The 19,864-nt window shown below is 39.1% G+C and overlaps 1 protein-coding gene across 5 annotated transcripts in view; it reads left to right on the top strand.

Annotated features, from left to right (window-relative positions):
• Positions 1-19,864, top strand: part of RUNX1T1 (RUNX1 partner transcriptional co-repressor 1) — a 117,118-nt gene that overhangs the window by 24,207 nt on the left and 73,047 nt on the right. The window contains exon 1 of one of the 5 annotated variants that reach the window (XM_074898735.1): positions 11,248-11,373. The exons of the other annotated variants lie outside the window; for them this stretch is intronic. Coding sequence (XP_074754836.1) covers positions 11,367-11,373 — 7 coding nt within the window. The 5' untranslated portion in view covers positions 11,248-11,366. Of the gene's footprint in view, positions 1-11,247; positions 11,374-19,864 lie in introns of those variants that run through there. 5 annotated transcript variants of the gene reach the window in all.

A 19,864-nucleotide genomic window follows, 5' to 3' on the forward strand; every position in this document is an offset into this window, starting at 1 on the left:
AGAGAGAAAACCTTGGCTATTTTTCTAATGTCCAGTTCTATGATTTATGTACTCTTGGAAGAGACTCTTCAATAATGCTTAAATTGGAATAATTTTCTTGCTAAATAAGTGAATGTCTGGCACTGGGTTGGATGAATCGGAAGTACTTTTCAGGATCTTTTTCATTTTGAGTGATGACCTTAAAGTAAGCATTAGTTTGGGAATCCCTTGCCTCATCTTTCTGTCTGTTCCTCCCCTCCCCAGATGGTTAATATTTTGAATGGCTGGCTGAAGAACAGCAACCTGAAAGTACCTATTTCTTTTCTTTTTTTCTTCTTTTTATGAGAAAGCAGCAAGGCATGTGGAACAGAGCAAGTAATTTAGCCTTTCTTAAATAGAGGGGGAAAAAAAAAAAAAAAAAAGAATAGAGAGCAGCAGATATTTCCAGGAGGATTTGTTTTTGCTTGGTGTCGGGAGCAGGAGAGACGGAGAGCAGGAGTAGAAGACTCTGTTGATGCTCCAGGCGGTTCGTGCGGAAGTTGATATGCAGAACCGCGGAGCCGCGGCGCAGGGGTCAGACTCGTACACATCAGTCCCGTTTCCTTGTTTAATTACCTGAAGAGCAAAACATCCAGGCTGGGAGTGTGTGAAAACCCAGTATCTCGAATAGCAGTTTGCTGCTCTGACATCCTGCGAGGCCAGCCCCGTCTGTCCGCAAACGTCAGGGCTGGTTCCTGACAGCGGGCTATCTCTGCCGGGCCTGGGTTCCTTCCATTCAGGAGGCATTGTGTGGAAGAGGGTTTGGTCAGGAATTTGAGGTTCCTGCCGGTTCTTCCAGCCCGGACAACCCTGTGACAGATAGGCCTGATTTTTTTTTCGTTTGAAGAATAATAATAAAAAAAATTGGCTCTTTTTAGTTTTTCCCTTGTAATTCTGGCTTTGGTATAATACTGACTGAAACAAAACAAGTTAACCCATTCGCTTCTGAATTTATGACTTCTTCCTTTTACTTTATTCTTTCTCCCCTTGCTCAACCTCTTTTATTTTCAGGGGTAGAATCTTCTGAAGAGCAAGTTCTTTCAGGTGGCATTTGTGCTATGCAGCAGATAAACTTTTGAAAATATTGTGGTTTTTAAAATTGTAGTAATCATTAACATAATCATTATAGGAATTTTAATCTTTTCATTTTCAGGATGCTTGGCGATATTTTTATTCATCCCGTGGATTCAAATCAAGCCAGTGTTTGCTCTGGCATTGCCTGTTAAAACAGTGGTAGCAGCAATCAGTGCTTCCATTCTCATTATTCGTGTGATTTTCTTAAATGCCCAGCTTGGTGTTCAATTTTAAAATGTTGGAATAGGGTCAGTTATAGTCCTTGCTACTCCTAGCTGCTGTTTGTTGAGGTTGTTCAACAGGCTGAAGGTGTGGGTGCACAAGGCAGGGCTCTGCGCACCTGTCAGGTCTGTAGATGGAAAGTGTTCATCAGTCTGTAAAGCTCAAGGTTATAGCTGAAAGGGACCGAAATGTTCATTGAGGTAAAGGTCTTGAATTTTTTTTTTTTTCTTGTGAAGAATTAAAGTATGACTTCTTGCTTGAATGATAAATGAAGAATATGACTCTTATTTGGATAATTTTAATACTCTAGTTTATAGCACAGTGCTGTCTATTAACAGTTGTACTGGCAGAACTGAAGATCACAAGGTACAAGTAGTAGAGGGAGGGACCATAACTAATATAGCTTTGCAGCAAACATGAGTGTATCATGTGACTATGGCCTTTTATTGTTGTGGGCAGAAAAGCTGGTCTAAGGTATTTGTGCGGTTGTAGGAGTGGAGAAGGAGAGGTGCAATTTAACTAAGGTTTCATTTATTTTTATGCTGAAGGCTTTCAGTCCAGTCTGTAGAATTATGCGTGCAGTCTTGGAGGACATTTTCACCTGCTATTGATTTTGAGTACTTTGTAGGTGAGATCTAAATAGTTTGAGCAGTAACTTGTATCTTCTCTGCTAATACTTCATTAAGATTTTATAATAAAGATTTAAGGGTATACTTTTCTTCTTGCATGCAGACATTACCAGGTGAGGGTTCTGGGGACCCTTCATTAAGAGAAGGTAGCCTTTAGTGGGCAATACACAGCTGGGAGTCAGTGATAGTACAGTGGGACCAAAAGAGTCATTATGATCTGTTGTGTCACTAATCCTCCATCTAAGAAGGATTTGCAGGGGATGGTGCAATAAAAGAGTTGTTACAGTGTATCAGATCAATAAACGTGATGTAATAAACTCTTAAATATATACATAATCCTTTAGAATTGGGTCCCCTTCTTCATTATGAACTCCTTAGGCTACTCTGGCTAAAGGTGTCTTCAAGTGAAAGTTAATTATTTAGACATGTAGTTTTAAATCTCTTTATTCTGTCTCTTCTGTAAAGAAGCCATCGTTTAAATAAGTATTGGTGTATCTACAGGATGAAAATAAGATGGGTTAGGCATTGTGTTCAGTGTCATGTTCCTATAGGGTTTGTACATATAAAGGAAATCATATGTCTGTATGAAAACTCTGTTAGTCCTTCAGAAGTCAAGTAATTCATGTCCCTCCTTCCAGTGTTTTTACATGCCTTTGTTTTTTTGCAGAGTTCATAATCTAATGAACTGTCCATGACCTCTAGCCAACCATTGCCTGCATCAACCAGCAGCATAGTAAAAGAAAGTTCTCCATGGACACATGGTGACGACAATAACCGCACTGTCCTTCCTCCCATCATCGGGTGTCTAGCTCCTCTTTGAAAATGGCAGAAAATGATAGCTTTTAGTCTGTGGCTGCCACTTCAAAAATTCCTCAGAGATGATGATGTTCTGTTTGAAAAAATATTTATCTTGGGCATCTCCACAAGTCTCTGCTGTGACAATCTTGCTTAAGGAAAGTTCTCATGGATAACTATTCCCAAGCTGGTTCGGGCTTTATTAAAATTGGCACCTTGCATTGTGCCCAAACGCTTACTGCTGCTGCTCTTTGCAGATGTTCTCCTAGTATGAAGTGGTGTAATTTGCTCTTGGTATGAAATTCCACTTCATAATCACCTCTGCATTTTTCTCCTGCTTCTCTTCTGAATGGCTACAACGAAGCACCATGTGGCGTACAACACAATTAGATGAAATGAAATGATATTTAAAGGCCTGTGTTCCTCAAGGCTCCTCCCCGTTCCTAAAGAAACAAAGATTTTGTATGTTAATTTTCCTTAGCTATGATGTGATTTGTCTGGGTCAGATTAAAAGCACAAAGCTTATATCAACACACTGACTTCCAGGAGGTGTCGTGTGCTCCTCTGGTTGCATATTAAGTGGATCCCATTCTGGCTCAGGTTTGTAGTGGAAAACTAACTGGCGCAGTGTTTGTATCTCAGTGTTAGAGTTGCTGGTTGTTGATCTTTATGTGTTAACTGTGGGTAATATTCTGTGGTAGTACAGCTTCAAATTCTGGAACTTCTAGGTTTCAGGGCTAGCAGAGATTGGAGAGGGTGAAATGTCCAAGGCAGCAGGAGCACAGACAAGTCATGTAGTGGACTGGAGAGGGGATGTGTGTAGCAGGGCGAGGAGTTGGCCCCAGAATCAAAAATGTAAGAGTAGACATGATGGCAGAGAGAAGACAGAGGGCACTGAATGGAAAAGTGAGAGAAAAACATGATGGAAGGTGTAACTAAGGAAACAATGAAAAGAAAAATATTTCATTGACTAAAATCAGTACCTTCCCTTTGTCACTCACAAACACTTAATGCTTTTCTATCATCAAGGGTTGAATGAGTCTGTGTACTGATTCTGCGGTGTTTCCAGACGCTGAGCTGCATTAGAGCAGTTCACTTGGTAATATTGCTTTGCCATCTTTGCAATTACAGGGTCTGCCATTGGGTTGCCCTATTACAACTGTGAGAAGACTCATCCATAACCACTTTTCTGTTAGGAGTTAGTTCTCTTCACCTAGAAAGGTGGCCCCCTGCCTCTATGCCATTAGACCTTTTCATTCATCAGGGAAAGATAAAATACTTGTTGAGGTAGCTTTCTCACCTGGCTCTGGAAAGCAAATAATGTAAATGAGGAAAGAATCCTTAGCTGTCCTAGATACGCTCAAATACTTATTTACAGTCCTCATTCACTGCACTCTTGAAATTACTCAGTAGTTGATTGATATCATACTGTAATAAAGGTATTAATTGTAAACACCAACATACTGTACAATGGCACTGCTGTGATGTTACTGGCACTACTATGTGTATAAACACATAATAAGACACGCAGAATGGCCAGGTTTCCAGCCCATTATAGTGGAGGCTGGTGTAAAGATTTTGCTGCCTGATGTCAGAATTAGCTTTATTTTCTGAATGCTTGTCAGTTTGTTTTACAAGCACATTATCTTTACATTGTTGCATATTATATATGTGTGTACTATTCTTTAATCTCCCTTATATATCTGATGTCTTGTGGTTTGCAAATTCATGTTGAAACTCATCACAAATAGTAGCTTTGTCTGAAGGCGCCTTTGAACAAAGCTTTTGTACCATTATAAATGTAGTAAATAAGTACAAATTGATCAATATATGACAAAAGGGTGAAGAAGGGAGGTCAAGAGGTAGGAGTATTTCCATATAAAACATTTTTTCCATGTTGCAAATGGCAGTACAAGCACAAATAAATGTTTTGTATTGCTGTGTATTTGCTCCACCTGGTGGATTTTCCTGAAAGTGTTTTTAATCCTTTTTAATAAGGGAAAGCTGTATTTAATTAAGTATGAAACAGAGTATCAAGAGTGAAGGCAACTTTTTTTTTTTTTTTTCTGACTAGCAATAGTCTTGAAAAGGTAGATTTGGGGAAAGAAAACATTAATATTTGGTATTTTTCTTGGCCACATTTGGTCAGTACAGTAGTCTCTGTGAAAGCATGGCATTCCAAATCAATTGATGATAACAGTTTACACTTGGACTCATCTAGAGATTCACAATTAAAAAGTCCAAATCTATAGCTTGTGGGGTTATACGTGACCAGTGAAAGCGAGGATTTGCTATGGCTTCCTCCCTGCAATTTGTGAGCCCCCCTGATGAGAAGTGCTACTGGAAAGGAGAGTTCCTGTGCTGAAGTGTTACCGCTGTACATCGGCATAAAATCTGTCTGTCATTAAGCTAGCTTTGCAAACATTGTTTTCTTTGGAATTCGTAAGGACTCGGTTATGCTTTGATCATCTCATTGTTCTCCTTAGGTTATTTTTTTCCTTTAGAGTGTAATGGCTCCCTAACAGAAGGTGAAGTTTAGAAAATAGTGTCTCCATATGCAAGGGATTTGGAGACCTTTTTATTGTCTTTAAAAATGTCATTCATAGTCCTCATTAGCATTTATTGTTGCAAGCGTACAAGCAGAAAATGTGAAATTGGTATGTCATGAATAGCTCCACAGAGCTCTAGAGCCCTGAAATTTTGCCTGCAGTGTGGTGTGGGGCAGGCATTGAGAGAAAGCTGGCCAGATGGCTGCCAGCACAGAGCAGAGCTGTAGGTTTTTGTCTCTGGTGCTGAGAGGAGGGAAAGTTCACTGGAGCATACGCTATCACCCCTTGCGTTTTAACAAAACTAACTCGCCATCAGTCAAAACGGGGAGGTGGTGACATTGAAACAAAAGTTTTCAATATAATGTAACAGTGCCTGTCAAATGAATAAAATATGTTTAGTTAGTGTCACAAATATTGACATGTTACAAAGAAAAATGCAAGACTTGAATTTATGGCTAGTGATAGATACACTTTCACACAAATATGCTCTCACATTATCTTTATTATGAAAATCCTATGCATTGAAAAGACATCGATTAGAGGTCAAAACTGGGGTTAATATACTACAGCAGGAGGAGTTTCCCTACCCATGTTAAACGAGGACTCTGAGCTTCAAGTCAAAAAGCAACTGATAGCTTGAAAAAAACTTTTTTTTTTTTCTCTTTTTCTTCCCCCCCTCCTTCTTTTTGGATCTTAAAATATGACCCTAGTTCAGCAGGACCAGACAGTCTTATCCAGGTTTCTCTGGGCCACATGGAGTGTGTTCTATCTGCTATCAGTGAAATGGCATCTTTGGTATTTTCTTGCATCCTTTCAGAAATATTATCCAATCAATATCAGATTTTCTAAAGTGCATCAGTGATGTATGTGCTGAGATGGTGTTTTAGATTCCTTTGAATCCAAATGATGTTAGAAATTAACAGTCAATTCTCATTTACTTTACCCACATTATAGAAAATACTGTATTTAATAAAAAATGCAAGGCAAAACTGGGTTTAGCCCAGATCAAGTGAAAGAAATAGACACCAAAACAGGTACATATATGTGAGTGTGTCCACATGAGTGCTGTTACTAAAATATAGAGAGAGAGCAAAAGAGCATGCATTCTTTAAGACTTGAAGCCTGTGTTGGCCCTCTCACTCTGAGTCATTTTTTTTGTGGCACTATTCTTCTCCTATTATAGGTCTTTATGTATATTTTCACTGGTTTAAAACCTGAAATACAGCTGAAATGCCACTGTGATTCCTGGCAATGTTCAACAAGAATGAAATATTTTGGTTCTTTTTTGATCAAAAAGCAATATGCAATCTAGGTTGCCAAGTCTGACCCACTGCCAAGATTGAAATCCTCTTTAGAGACTAATTTCTGGTTAGCCCATTGAAATAGTAGGACTTTTAACTTTTCTTAACTTAAAAAAGAGATGAATGCTTTCTCACCTCCAGTGATTCTAATTCAGCACTAAGGGTAGTATGATGAACAGTTTCTCTTAGACAACCAAGCAAATTTTCTTTCCAGCTTGGTGACTCTAGCTTTCAACTATTGAGTATTTCTTTAGGTAACCTCAATTAGTCTGCGTTTCACAGAGCTATGTATGTTTTAAGGGTCCCATTTTTCTTTTTTCAGAAGTCCAGAAAGTCGTGCCAATAAGGAAATGCTTAGGGAAATGTTTAGTGTTATCTGGCGAATGTTTTGTGTTGCATGCATTAAGAGCTACTGTTAACAGATAAGCACGTATTGAATATTTTCATTCTGTTTCTAAGCAAAGAATTAGAAGTTTATAAAGAAGTACCTTTCTTGAATAGCTTGAGCCTCTTTTCTGGTAGTGCCGTAAAAACAAGGGAGGCTAGGTACAGTGTAATGGAAAAAGTCACACTGAGGGTATCCATTACAGTCCTATGTGGACTACTGTTGCGCCAGGTGGCAGGAGATACTGGGCAGCAAGAAATTAGTGAGCTTCTCCTGAAGGTGTTGCCTTTACTGTACTTTCGTTAGTCAATCAACTGAATAAAGTTCAGAAAGCATCCAGAAGTAGTTGTCCCCCGTCCCCCCACATCAACTCTACAGCTCACACATTAGGTGGGTTTGCCCTGTCAGTGGGATGCCTTAAGAAAACACTAATAGCTTCCAGCTGGGTGGAAAATCAAAACGTTTGGGGGCTGACAAAACTAGCAGATTTGAATTTGAAAGCCCAGCTAATGCCTCCATTTTTATTTACCACTCGTCCATAAAAGATTATTTTCCAATATGTCAGCCTCATTTGGTGGCCAGTGGTCTGAAAGTGAAAGTGGAACAAGCAAGCAGGGAAATCTGGACATTAGTGAGTCCGCCCTTTCAAGCTGGTGTGCCACTTTGTGGAATGGCCTTCCCTGAGATTGGGGGGGGTCCTAATGACCATTCATCAATGCTCGTTGACTGATCATTGAGTGCCTTCTCATTCAGTTTATCAAGTCTTGCACATAAAAAGTCAGAATAAGCATTATTCAGCTTTGTTAAAGCCAACTAGGAGTAAAATGCTCCATTTGAACCCATTTTGCCCTTGGTTTTTCACTTTGTTAATGCAGTCCTGCTTAAATGAGTGCTTTTATTGGGTCTGTTAGAATATCTGAAACTATTAATTCTCTTGTATTGAATAGCTGGTGGCAGGCCAGAGCAGATGGGGTAGAAAACTATTTGGTTGGGTGTATTGCTTTCAATTAGGATCAATGAGGTTTCAGCTCCTTTGAATTAACTCACTTAATACCCACTGTGTGAAGTCACAATGTATCACAACAGTCTGCTATAAGTAGAGCGGGAAGTTGAGAAGTCCTACAGAAAAGCTTTGAGTTAAATTCTTCCTTCACTGTTAATAGAGAGCTTTCATTAACTACAGATGCGTTTCAGTGGACTTCCAGTCCCTGTTATTAGGCTAGGTTTGCACAAAAGGCAACCTCTGTACTTTTTAAATGGTGATCGTTTGGAATTTCTTTTTTTCCATCAGATCCATGTCTTCGATAGCTTATATCATCCGCTGCATAAAAATCTTTTTCTCTCCCTTTTCACATATATGAATATGGAGATGTGTTTTGCCTTCTTTACCCATTTTCAAAATTAAGAGCTGTAGAAGATGATTTGAAATTATTTTGTGTTTTGAGTGATTGTCAAAGAAGGAGCCGATTCCCAGCCAGGAAGGTGTAGCATAATGTGCACCATAAAGAAACTGGCTGAAGATTATCTTCTGGATTTTTCACTCTCTTTGTATCCCTTTCATTTTGGTATTACACTTAATACCGACTCTTGTGATACAGCGGAATTGTTCCTATGTTAAAACCACTTTCCTTTCTTAGCGGAGAATAAAACTGTTTTACAGAATGGGCTCTCCACCTTTGCTTGGCCTGCTAAAATTTCACACCTGGTGCAAAAACTGTTAGGGCAAGCTTTAAGTGACTGCATTAAAAATGGGGGGGTGTGGGGAAAGCGAATAAATATCCACAGATATTTATTCAGGGAGGACTGCCAAATGGGTTGCAGCCTGCCTCAGTGTATTAAATAATGAGAGGGAAAAACTATTCATGCAGCTGGCTGCTTGAGAAAATGCTGAAGTAGTCTCAGATGCACAGGCATTCTGTTAGCCCCTTCCACGAGCAGACTTCTAGGTGAGAATCTCCAGGGATCCAGGTTTTGTTGACGTGGATCAATTTAAGTGGCAATTACTGTAGTCAGATAACAGCTTAAAAAGGCTTTTTACACACAGAAAAAAGATGCATAATCACACAGCATATGGAAGTTCAATTTCGTGAGCTGTGGTCTGTGGATTTACAATGTACTGATATTAAGACCTTCTCTTAAGAGTGAATATTGTTCAGTTTTATTAAAATGCGTCATACCTTTCTACTCTGAAGCTGATTCAGGCTGCATCTATGTTGATGAAAGGTTGCATTTCCAACTGTGAAAATGTTTTTCCTTTCATGTAGAGTACAGCACTGAAAAGAAAAACAACACAGCAAATACAGTACTAACTGACTGGTTTTAAATAGTGCATCAAATAATAAAACAAAAAGAATGGTAAATTCTTTAAAGGCCTTGGTGGCACAGACTTTGCTTGTCTCCCTTTCCCTTGCTTCTCTCCATTTCCTCCCTCCACTTTTTCCCCCTTCATGAAAGTGGTCTGTCATGAAAAGATTTTCATGTTTTGGTGTTTCTCTTGGGTGCTCTGACACTCAAAAATCCATTATAGAGAACTTCGTTACAGTAGATATCTGATGAAGATGAAGAAAAGGCCAGCCTCAAGTAGCAGACATGTTAGATTGCAGTGCCAGAGTGTTACTGAGGCCAGGGGAGCTGCTCATTTGCTTCTTTGATCGTCTTGAATTTGCCAGTCCAGTGTTTGGAGTCTCTCTTCTATTTAAGTGAAGCTTAAGGGTGGCACTTAGATATAGCCTTAAAAAGTTATTGTGGAAATATCAGTAAATTAAGTGACTCATTTGCTTTAAGTGAGAAATATTCATGAGTTCAGTCTGGATATTGGGAGGGTTGTTATTTTGTGCTTAATTTTGCATGTGTGTCCTTTTCCTAAATAGATCTTTATCAGGCTCTGTGGCAGCTAGAGGAAGGAAGAGGAAGGCCTGAAAGCAGAGTTGTTTCTGCGTAGTAGAGGCAGAAGATGGCATAATGCAAGATCAGAGGGATGCATAAATAAATACAAAAGGATGAGTCTTGAACTGACAAAAATATGCAGCTCCTGAAGATCTGACTGAGAATCGCTGCCTTGGTTTAAGTGTATATTGCAAAGGCGAAAGTCTGAACCAGGACCTATGTGCTAAATGCTGGAGTAATACTTGTTACTAAAGGGGAGAAGCTTTCGCAAGCTCTAAATGGAAAGAGAGTTTTAAAAAAGAAGATATTTTTCCTTGCACCTGGAATTTTGTGCAAGGCTATACGTGCTACAGAGAAGGCATGCGAGTCAGGCGTATGTTTCTCCTAAGAGGCAAAGATGTTTTACAAAGGACTAAAGAGGGACTGCTGAGAAGAAAATAGCCAGCTTTAGATAAAGCACTATAACAAAGACTTGTAGTTTTATGTATCATGGTGTCCATTAAAGCTTAATAGGGAAGAGTGCATTGAACCTAGCCAGGCATACGTTATTCATGTGAAGGATAAACATTTAAGGGGTGTGCAAAATCAGAAATTGGGAGGACATGATTGTTTAGCTTTTGAAAAAGCTTTACAGGGAAGATTTTGTTTTCATCCCCCATGAATCACCATGCAAGGTAAAGGAGAGTAAGCTGCAAATGTTTGGAACATATCAATGCAGGAATCCCAGGGGGTTAAAAGCACTATAGTAAAATAGAAGTGGTCTGCTTTCTAAGTGTGTTCTATTTTACACATACTACTGAGAATCTGAGAAAGGGAGTGATTTTGATACTCCATTCACTAGAGTAAAACAGCATAATAATGACAAAAGTGTGGGGAGGGGAGGAAGAGGAGGGGGCGACTCTCTTGTATATCCTTGTGCACGTTTTGAATTTTCAGCTAAATAAACAAACGTAGTCCTATGGAGTGCAAAATTATGGCTGTTAAAATAAAGAATTTGTTTCCACTTTTGGAGGAGAGCTGATTGGAAATGATGCTTTTTTTCTTTAATTATTGTCAGCAGAAGAAAGGGTTAACTTTTAAAGAAAAAATGAATAATTCAGCGTTTGGCTTATCACTCTGCATTTTACTTTCTATTCTTTGGTCATCTGGAACTTGGTGTGAAAGGTAGAGTAAAAGGAGTCAGCTGAGGGGAGCCGGGGTTGTGATAATTTGCACACACATCCCTGTCATTGTTCTGCCTGAAGAGACAGGGCTGGGTTCAAGGCCACATGTGCTCCTGTCATCATTCACATTTCTGCTCCAAGTGCAATACAGAGTGTCAGCTCTCCATCTGTCTTTGCCTGGCAAACGCACGCGCCCAGCATCCTGCCTCCAGCTACGCTGCCACAGCCAGTTCTGATGGCCCTCCTCGCTTCTCTCTGTTCATTCCAGAACAGGAGGCACTGAGCCCTAAATAAGCTTGCTTTTAGGAGAGAGCCATTTACAGTGTGGTATATTTTATCCAAGGATGCCTGGTGAGTTGAAATTATTGCAGCTCTTTCGGTTTTAAATGAGGAAACGCTAATTGTTTTTTTGATAGTATTTTTTTCTTTTCTTTCCCTTTTTTTTTTTTTTTTTTTAAATATAGAGGGTGATTTGCAAGCTGATACTGGTACGGAGCGATCGTAGATGCTAATTCTGTTGTGTATATATGTTTGGGGGAGGGGAATTTGTGTGAGGGAACTGCCAGAGATGATACTTACAGCAGGACTGGATGTTTCAATGAAAAGGGATAGAAATAGCAGAAAGTCACTGGCTTTGTGGGTGCGGGTCTCTGCACGGGGGATCAATTTTAGCAGAGAAATACAGCTTTGCGCTGGCTTTCATGACTGTCAGCTGTACCTTGAATCTGCAAACATTTGATCAGTAGAGATCATTCACAGCGTTCACCCATCAGCTGAAATTATCTCTCTAAAAAGCTGTTTATGTTAGAGGAGTGAAGGAGATGTATAAAACAAATTATTCCGGCGTTGTCCTAAATCAGAGTCCTTAACTGTCACCAGGCAGATCACTAAAATATGTTGATTCAAAATAAAACAATAAAAAAATCTGCTGAATTAGAGGAATTGCTGTGGAGCTGGAAATTTTAATAGGTCGGTTTCCTCAGGAAAATATTATCCTTGGATCTTGCAATTGCTTGTCTAATTGATAAGTGTTATTGCCAGTGAAAACGGTGCTTCTATGCAGGGTGATTTGTCTGAGGGGTTTTGTGAGATGCTTGACCACAACCGAGTGGATTGAATTTAGATTGTTTTGTTTGTTTTTTTCCCCTTTGGTGAGGTCTGAAGAAAGCCATGTGCCTGATTATAGCAGCCTGTGTCTCTGGATAAAAAAAGACAGGGCTAGAGATCCTACAGCTGGCTGGTTCTTGTGGATTATTTGGTTAGGACAGGCAGAAGAGGCTACGCTTGATCACAGAGAGTCTGTACACCTCACAGATGGTGTTTTGAAACAGTATCTGCCAGTTTGCTGCAACCACAGTTGCATGTAGGTATTGCCAGTTGTTGGAAGAATGTTTTCCTTTTAGGATTTTTATACGCGGTCATACCCTACTGCTGGTATGTTTGCTGATCCTCTGGTTGTAACAAGAAAGTGGGCTCTGTTTGCTCAAGGCACAAGGCTAAGAGGATTTATATGGTTGAAATATGGGCAAATTAATTTGCATAGATAACAACTGAGGACTATGAAAGGTCAATTTAACCCTTTAAACGTCAAATTTGATTTGCATGCATTACATTCCTGGGAATGGTCTTCATTAGAAATATCATGGTAATTCATTAATTTGGAAGACTGCATTCTGCATAATTTGAATCCACTGACATTTCCCTTGTATTTGTACGAAACTCATCTTCTTGTGCAGTTTACTATTTCTGTGTTTTATTAAGATATTTAAATGTACTAAACCGACACAATCTTAGCAGTTTTGATCCTTGTGTGCATTATTTGGGGCTATTGGCAAACAGTGTGGGAATGCCCAGAGTGGAGGTTTTTGAAAACCTATTAAGCCTTTGGCATGTAAATTACTTAATCTACCTGCTGGTTAAAATTTCATGCATCTTTAATCAAAATGGCATGTGCTATACTCCAGTATGTATACCCTTATCAATACTCGTTAAGCTTTACCATTGAATAAATCTTTAATTTTCAGCATTCTCTTAAAGCAGTAGCAAGCAAGAAGTGTGTTTTAATGTCAGCTCGGAGTGTTAGAAAACCTTGCACTTGGATACAGAGAATACACTAACAGCTGTGACTGGGAGCATGTGCCAGAATGGAGATACTTGAACAGATCTGACACTTGGCTATTTTTGACACCCATCTGCACTTTTTTACTCTCCTCTAGGATGAACTGCCTCTCAATCTGTTCACAGCATATTTTAGCCCTTTAATATTGTGGTGTTGGGTTTTTTCAAATGGGCATTATTAGCCATCTGGGGCAGATTTTGTATTTTAAAAGTAAGCACATTATGTACAGGAGATTAAAAGGATGTGTATTTTTATGTAATCTGATATTATGTCAGTGCCTTTTGTGGATGTGTGAAGTCTTGATTTCAGAAGCATCCCTTTAGTGATTCTGACATCTGAAGTCCTTCTTTTGGGGAAAGAACAGGAAGTAATAAAAACGGGTTCTGGTTTATGTGTAGTGATAACACTTTTACACGAACTAAGTTTGCCCTTCAAAGGCGAACTGCTCGTACTGTTATAATTGTGACTGGCCAGTCACATCCTTTCTTCCCTGTCAGGGCAAAGTGACAGCAGCAAGTCTTACTAATGAAACGCTGTAAAAACGATTCAGATCTCTGTTAAGGCACTACTGCAACTCTGAGAAAAGTCTCTAGAAAGATAATCTCGTTAACATACAGTTTGCAGTAACCAAGTTAACCATTTTGGCATTCTATGTAGTGAACTCTAGGAAGTGCTTATCTCTAAATAATTGATGCTGGGGGTACAGTGTTCAAATCTAATGCCATGCGCCAGTTTGTATGATTCCTGTGAATGTGGTTTTTTTTTTTTTTTTTTTTTTAAAGAACTGTTTATTCCAGACTTTATTTATGAAACATTACAAATCTATCAGTCATTTTATAGTACTTTCAAAGAGCAGATGTTGGCCTACAAAATGCTTTATTATTGCCCATGGCAGTATTCAGTATGGTTTCCTTAAAAGGACAATCAGTGATCACAGTCATTGTAGCCCAGAAATAATGCTGCTCTTTCAGAAGATGGCCTGGTATTAGGTCAGACCACCCTTTCTTTACTTCTGCTCTCCAGATGTGGCTGCAACTTTTTTTTTTTTTTAAGTTCATGTTTCAAAAAAAATGGGTTTGTTTTCAAAATCTGGTTTTACTTAAGATATCTCCATCCTGGAGTGCATTTCATAAATTGCCCACATATTTTTCTTAGCAGAGAACTTAACTGGCTGTAATTTTTAACACATGGCCACATCATGTGATATTTTCAAAACATTTGCACATAGCTTTAAGAAGGTCCCAGCAGAAATGATCCATCATCTCACAGCCAGCCTGTTTCTTAACAGCATATCTGCATTTTCCATTTAGCAGAGCTATATATTATTAGCTTACATTTTGGGTAGTAAAACAGTGCATTGCTGATTGTAAAACATGGACTTTATTATCTGCTGAAAATTGATTTGGCATTTATAGCCACTGTGTACTAGACTGGCTTTCTGGTTTTAACATTAGTGCTTGCAAGTGATGATTTGTTTAAAGAACAGAAACAAAATTGCCATGGACATAACTGTTAGTGTCCTAGTAACTGAACATTTGGATTATCCACCTGTTTTTTAAATACATGCCTCTAAATGCTGTTATACAGCAAAAGTCTCCTAATAGTCCATTAACCAACTTGTTCTGTCTTAAATTGCCGTTGCTATGCTGTTATATTAGGACAATTCTGTGTCTTACAAAACAAGTTTCCTGCCAAATAGGGAAAATGTGTCTGGAAGCACTTAAGTCCGAGTGTTAACCTTGCATCATTATCCCAATCATCCTACATAATGACTTTATCTTCTTCAGGATACTCCAGATTGGAGTGAAAAAGCTCTTTCCCTAAGAGTCACTAGGTTCTTCAGATATATATCGTAGGGCTTGGGAGATGATGTGTAATGACTTGCTTTTCAAAATATTAAAAGTTCATTCTTCTTTTATGGTAGTAATGAATTTTAAAGTCTGCATGATATTATTGCGCTTATTTTCAACCCATGGAGCTGTGAACTGCATCTTGCTATGTATACATGGAAAGTAACTAACACATCATGGGATGCGAATCATGCTGCAGAAATAGCTGTTTATATATATATATATATATATATATATTTAATAGATACATTTTTAAGGAGTGTCCCAAACACACTTTCCCTGTGAAGATTTAGTGCTTTTCGACTCACACCATTAACTGAAGACTTAACGGACAAGTCAGTTTCAGAGGACTGGTAGTTCCTTGCCTTGGTGTCTGTAGGGTGTTTAGCACTGATCACATCTTAATTTGAAGATTTTGGACTTCATACTCATATATTTAAGGCATGGTCATCATAGCTTGCAGATCAATGTGATCTGTGTATATGTGGGTGGGGTTTTTTTTTTGGTGTTTGGTGGGGTTTTTTTGGTTGTTTTTTTTTAAAGACTTTAATATCAATTTTGGGAAAAATAATTTCTAAAAGTATGTGATATGCCAATTTGAAAAGTCTGAATAACATCTAAGAGTAGAAGAAGACATGATAACTGGTTCTTTTCAGGACCTGCACAAATACCTGCACGAATTTTCTAGTTTGTTTGCTGCATCCTTTTTTCTTCCAAGTGCGTACATTAAGGATAACTTAAAAAAAAAATCAGCCGAAGCCTGATCTCTTGTTACCAGACCACAGACTAAATCTAAGTGCATAACATGACCTCTACACGTGAAGCAGTAGCTGGCTTCTAAATTGCATGCCTCGATCTGTCCTCATTCCAAATGCATCACTGTTCAGTTTTAAAGTTTCCCAAGCATGTCAAGCTGTGCCTGTGCATGCTAAGATCCTTCTCAGTATCGATAGGGTTAAGCAGACCAGTGCTGAGTTCAAGCCTATGTTTTTTTGGAATGGAAGCATTTTTGTATGTGAGTCTTTGCACAGTTGGATCTGGTAGGTAATCTCAGAGGAAGCCCAATTCATATTCAGAAATGTTGGTCTCTTCACAAGTGCAGGCTTACTTTCTGTTCCCAGAAATGTGTGTGGTGTAAAACGGAGCATGGAGCTAGCGATGTTGAGGCAAATAGAGATTAAATCGGGAAATCTATAGGGCACAGTAGTGCTTGGATTTTTACTTATACGCAGACACAGTCTAGCCATATTGGCCCGCTTGGCAAGGCTGATTTCATTCAGTATCCCACTATGCTAAATCCACATTCACGCAGTTCCTCTGCAAAGCTGGTGAAGCCGTGCTGTACCATGCTATTTATATTTATATTCACTGGCTCAGCTCTCCAGGAGCTCAGCTGTCTCTGTGCCACGTTGCATTTTGAGATGTACATTTGTTTCTGCCTCTGGTGAGATTCACCAGGTGAAGAGCAGGACCAGTGCAGGAGCCACTTCCTCCTTGCTGTGGTTGATCTCAGGCCTTGGTCCCTCTTGAAATGCTTCCTGCTCCATTCTCGGGCAGGACAAGAGTGATGGGAGATTACTCCCATCTGGAGTAAGCCACTGCTGGACAGTAGCTTTCCCTGCTGCCAAGGGACTACGTTACAGACCTAAGCTTGAGCAAGCAGAAGGAGGATTTGAATTCATGTCTTTCACTTCCAGAGTGAGGCTTCCACTAAAAAGACTTGAATAAAATCAAAGCTCACCTCTTCCGTCTCGCCTAGCTGTGTCTTACACAAACCAGTTCTACTTGCCAATCTTCTGAAGGTGAGGATATGGACATCTTTTCTGGAGGAGGGAGTAGTGTGTGGATGCAATGTATCCAAGTTACTGAGGCTCTTGAAACACAGGAGTAAAGCATCCTGTCTTCAGTATTTCCCTGTTGGTGAGCTGTAGGCAGTTGCTAGTTAAATATAACTAACTTTATATCATTTTTTCTCTTGTAAGCTGTCTACAGCTACTTAATGGGAAGGTGTACAGAAGAGAGATGGAGCCAAACTCTTCTCAGAGGTGCATAGTGATAGGATGAGAGGCAACAGGTGCAAGTAATGGGCCATGATAAATCCCAAGTTGATGCCAGGAAGAAAATTCTTCACCATAAGGATGGTCAGACAGTGAAACAGGCTGTCTAGAGAGGCAGTGATAGTTCTATTATTAAATACACCGTATTGGACAAACCCCTGGTAACTTGATCTAGCTGCACATGCTTTGAGGCAGAAGGAGGTGGACTATCTGATCTTCTGAGGTCACTTCAGTCTGCATGATGGTTCTTTGTTCTAATGGATCTGTTAGCTGTTTTGGACATCCAGTCTGACATGCTTCAGCCCTGTGTACTGTGGAGACCACAGCAGTCCATGACACTTGCTTTTGTGTTGTGTTTCAGGGGAAAATATAATCAGTGTTGAGCTTCTGGGTATCTAACGTTACTTACTCATTGACTCTGATCTGAAACCATTACTTGTTCTGTAACTTGTAGAATGAACTTTGCCTTTGCATGGTGGTAGAAGAGCAGGAATTGCCAGGTTCAGTGCTGGCTGAAAATGCTGCATCTCTTTCCCGTGCTGTCTCATGGAGCTGTGCTTCCACATACCAGAGCTGAATTCCTCTATGCTGTTGGGGTTTTTCATTTTTATTTTTTCCCTACTAGTAATTTTTTCTTTACTACCAGTTACAGGCAGAGTATGGAGAAATAGCCTCAGTGTGAGCATTAATTGCAGAAGAACTTGAGACACTGGAGACCTTGGGATTTGAGAGGAGCTGCTTCAACTGGAGGTTTGCAAACCTCTTGATTTTGTCCCTGTGCTGCAGCACAGCACCTGGTAGTAATGTTCTTGCAGCTGGTTTAAGGCTGTAGTGTCAAAAGAGACACTGAACTGTTCCAGCTTCTAAAAATCTCCTGCCCAAATTCCTGTGGTGTGAAGCTACAGCCTTACTTGATCTTTTCCATGATGTTGCATAATGAGTTGTGCATTTACTTCTTCTTCTTTCTCTTGGGATCTAGCAATCTTGTGAAATTTTCATGAGGAATAACTACCTGGTAGGACCTACACGTCTGAATTAACTTAAATTATCCAGCTGACTCTTTCAGCATTAATGTGGATATATGTTCTGGAACAGTGCCTGCAACTTAACCATGCTTCTAAACAAGCACAAATTGTAAGTCAAAGGTTGCAGGAATTCTGTCTGAAGATTGAAAAGAGATACCGTCATCAGTGGACACAATTATTAAGAGTACTGCTTGTATTCTTATTCATTATGGACATCCCTTTGGAAGCAGAATGTAACAAGCTCTGCTGCATTTTTGCATGTTGACAATACTGAGCTGACAAAGACCAAAAGAAGAGTGGAAATAGAAGAGCAAAAGGAATTGGTATTGATCACCTCTTGGAGGAGAGGCTGAGGTATAAGGAATAAGAATGTATTTTGGTAACCCTTCAAGCATACTGCACATTTGTGTAGATCTGGTGTAGGGTCAGGCCTATATCATAACTGGTTAAAAAAAGGGTTTGCTGTAATGAGTTGAGATTTGAGGAAGTTGGATTTGTATGTGCATAACTTCAGTGAAGTTTGAAATGATGATTCAAGAAGCAGGAATATGTTTACCTTTCATAGTCCATTGCCTTTTTCAGCTTATTGATACATCTTTCTTCTTCTGGAGGTTAATGTACTATTCTGTCTTCTATAAGTCATTTAGAAAGCAGCTCTAAAATTTAACTTGGCACCCTTTCAGTTCTAATGCTTTATTGGAATTTTCTTTATGTGCTTATAAACCACCTTTCCAAGCCTTGGGAACCCTCCTGTGCAGATTCCTGTAGTCCCCCCTTTATCTCCAATTCTTCCAGCAATGCTGTGTTCACTGTCTTATTGTGCTCCTGTTTTGAAACCACATCCTGCTAAAGGAGTAATCTCCTGGTTTAGTGATACACGGCCTTTCCCCTTCCTTCTTTCAGATCTCTCTTTAATATGTGTTTTGTGAGTCATGCAAACACACATGACTCAAACAGTCTTCCTGCCACAAGATTACAGTTTGGAAAATGTGTGCATTCATCTCATATGAAAATACAGTCATAATTTGATTCTTGCTTCTAAACTGTGTGTTCCAAATATATTCTGGTAGCCCTTTTAAAACAGGGCAACAAGCACATGTACAGAATCTTGAATTTTCATTGTAATTATTTTATAATCCAGATGAATGTCATTTTCATAGACTTTCCTATATGTGACTTCCCCATATCATTCCTTGAATTTTTATGAGAGTCTTTTTTTAAAGGGTTTTGTGCCTTGCAGAGCATCAGCCACAACATTTGTGGTTAGCAAATACAAATTAACATTTATTGTTTTAATTTTATTTTTCCAGTCCATTTCACCACATAATTGTTGATTGTGTAATTATATCTGCTAGCTTTGCACACACTTATTTGTATTCTAGTTAGGAGAAAGTTTGCTAATCAAAGTTTAGAAGAGGTCATTTTCTGTGGACAGTGTTAGTTTCTTTTAGCTACTTTTCTTTTTCTGGAACTGTATAAGGGACACTATTTTGACTTTTTAAAACTATAAATACTACAATGTACAAAAATGATCTTTAAAAACCAGGGATGTGACAACCTTGTACTTTTTGAGAAGGAATAGTGGTTTGTATCAGTTTTGAAAGTACACACTGAGAAACACTGAGTGAACCATAGGGACTCTGAGAGTAACTAACAGATTAAAGAAAGCGGAAAGGTGCTCATTAAAGCAACTTTGCTTATGTCTGTAAAAGAAAGGGTATAATTAGATATCCAGCAAGGTCAGATGGCACTGTCATTGAGTAGCTCTGAAAGTAATTGGTTTTCTTCTTG

The sequence above is a fragment of the Athene noctua genome, chromosome 2 (genome assembly GCF_965140245.1).
Source record: "Athene noctua chromosome 2, bAthNoc1.hap1.1, whole genome shotgun sequence".
Classification (NCBI taxonomy): Eukaryota; Metazoa; Chordata; class Aves; order Strigiformes; family Strigidae; genus Athene; species Athene noctua.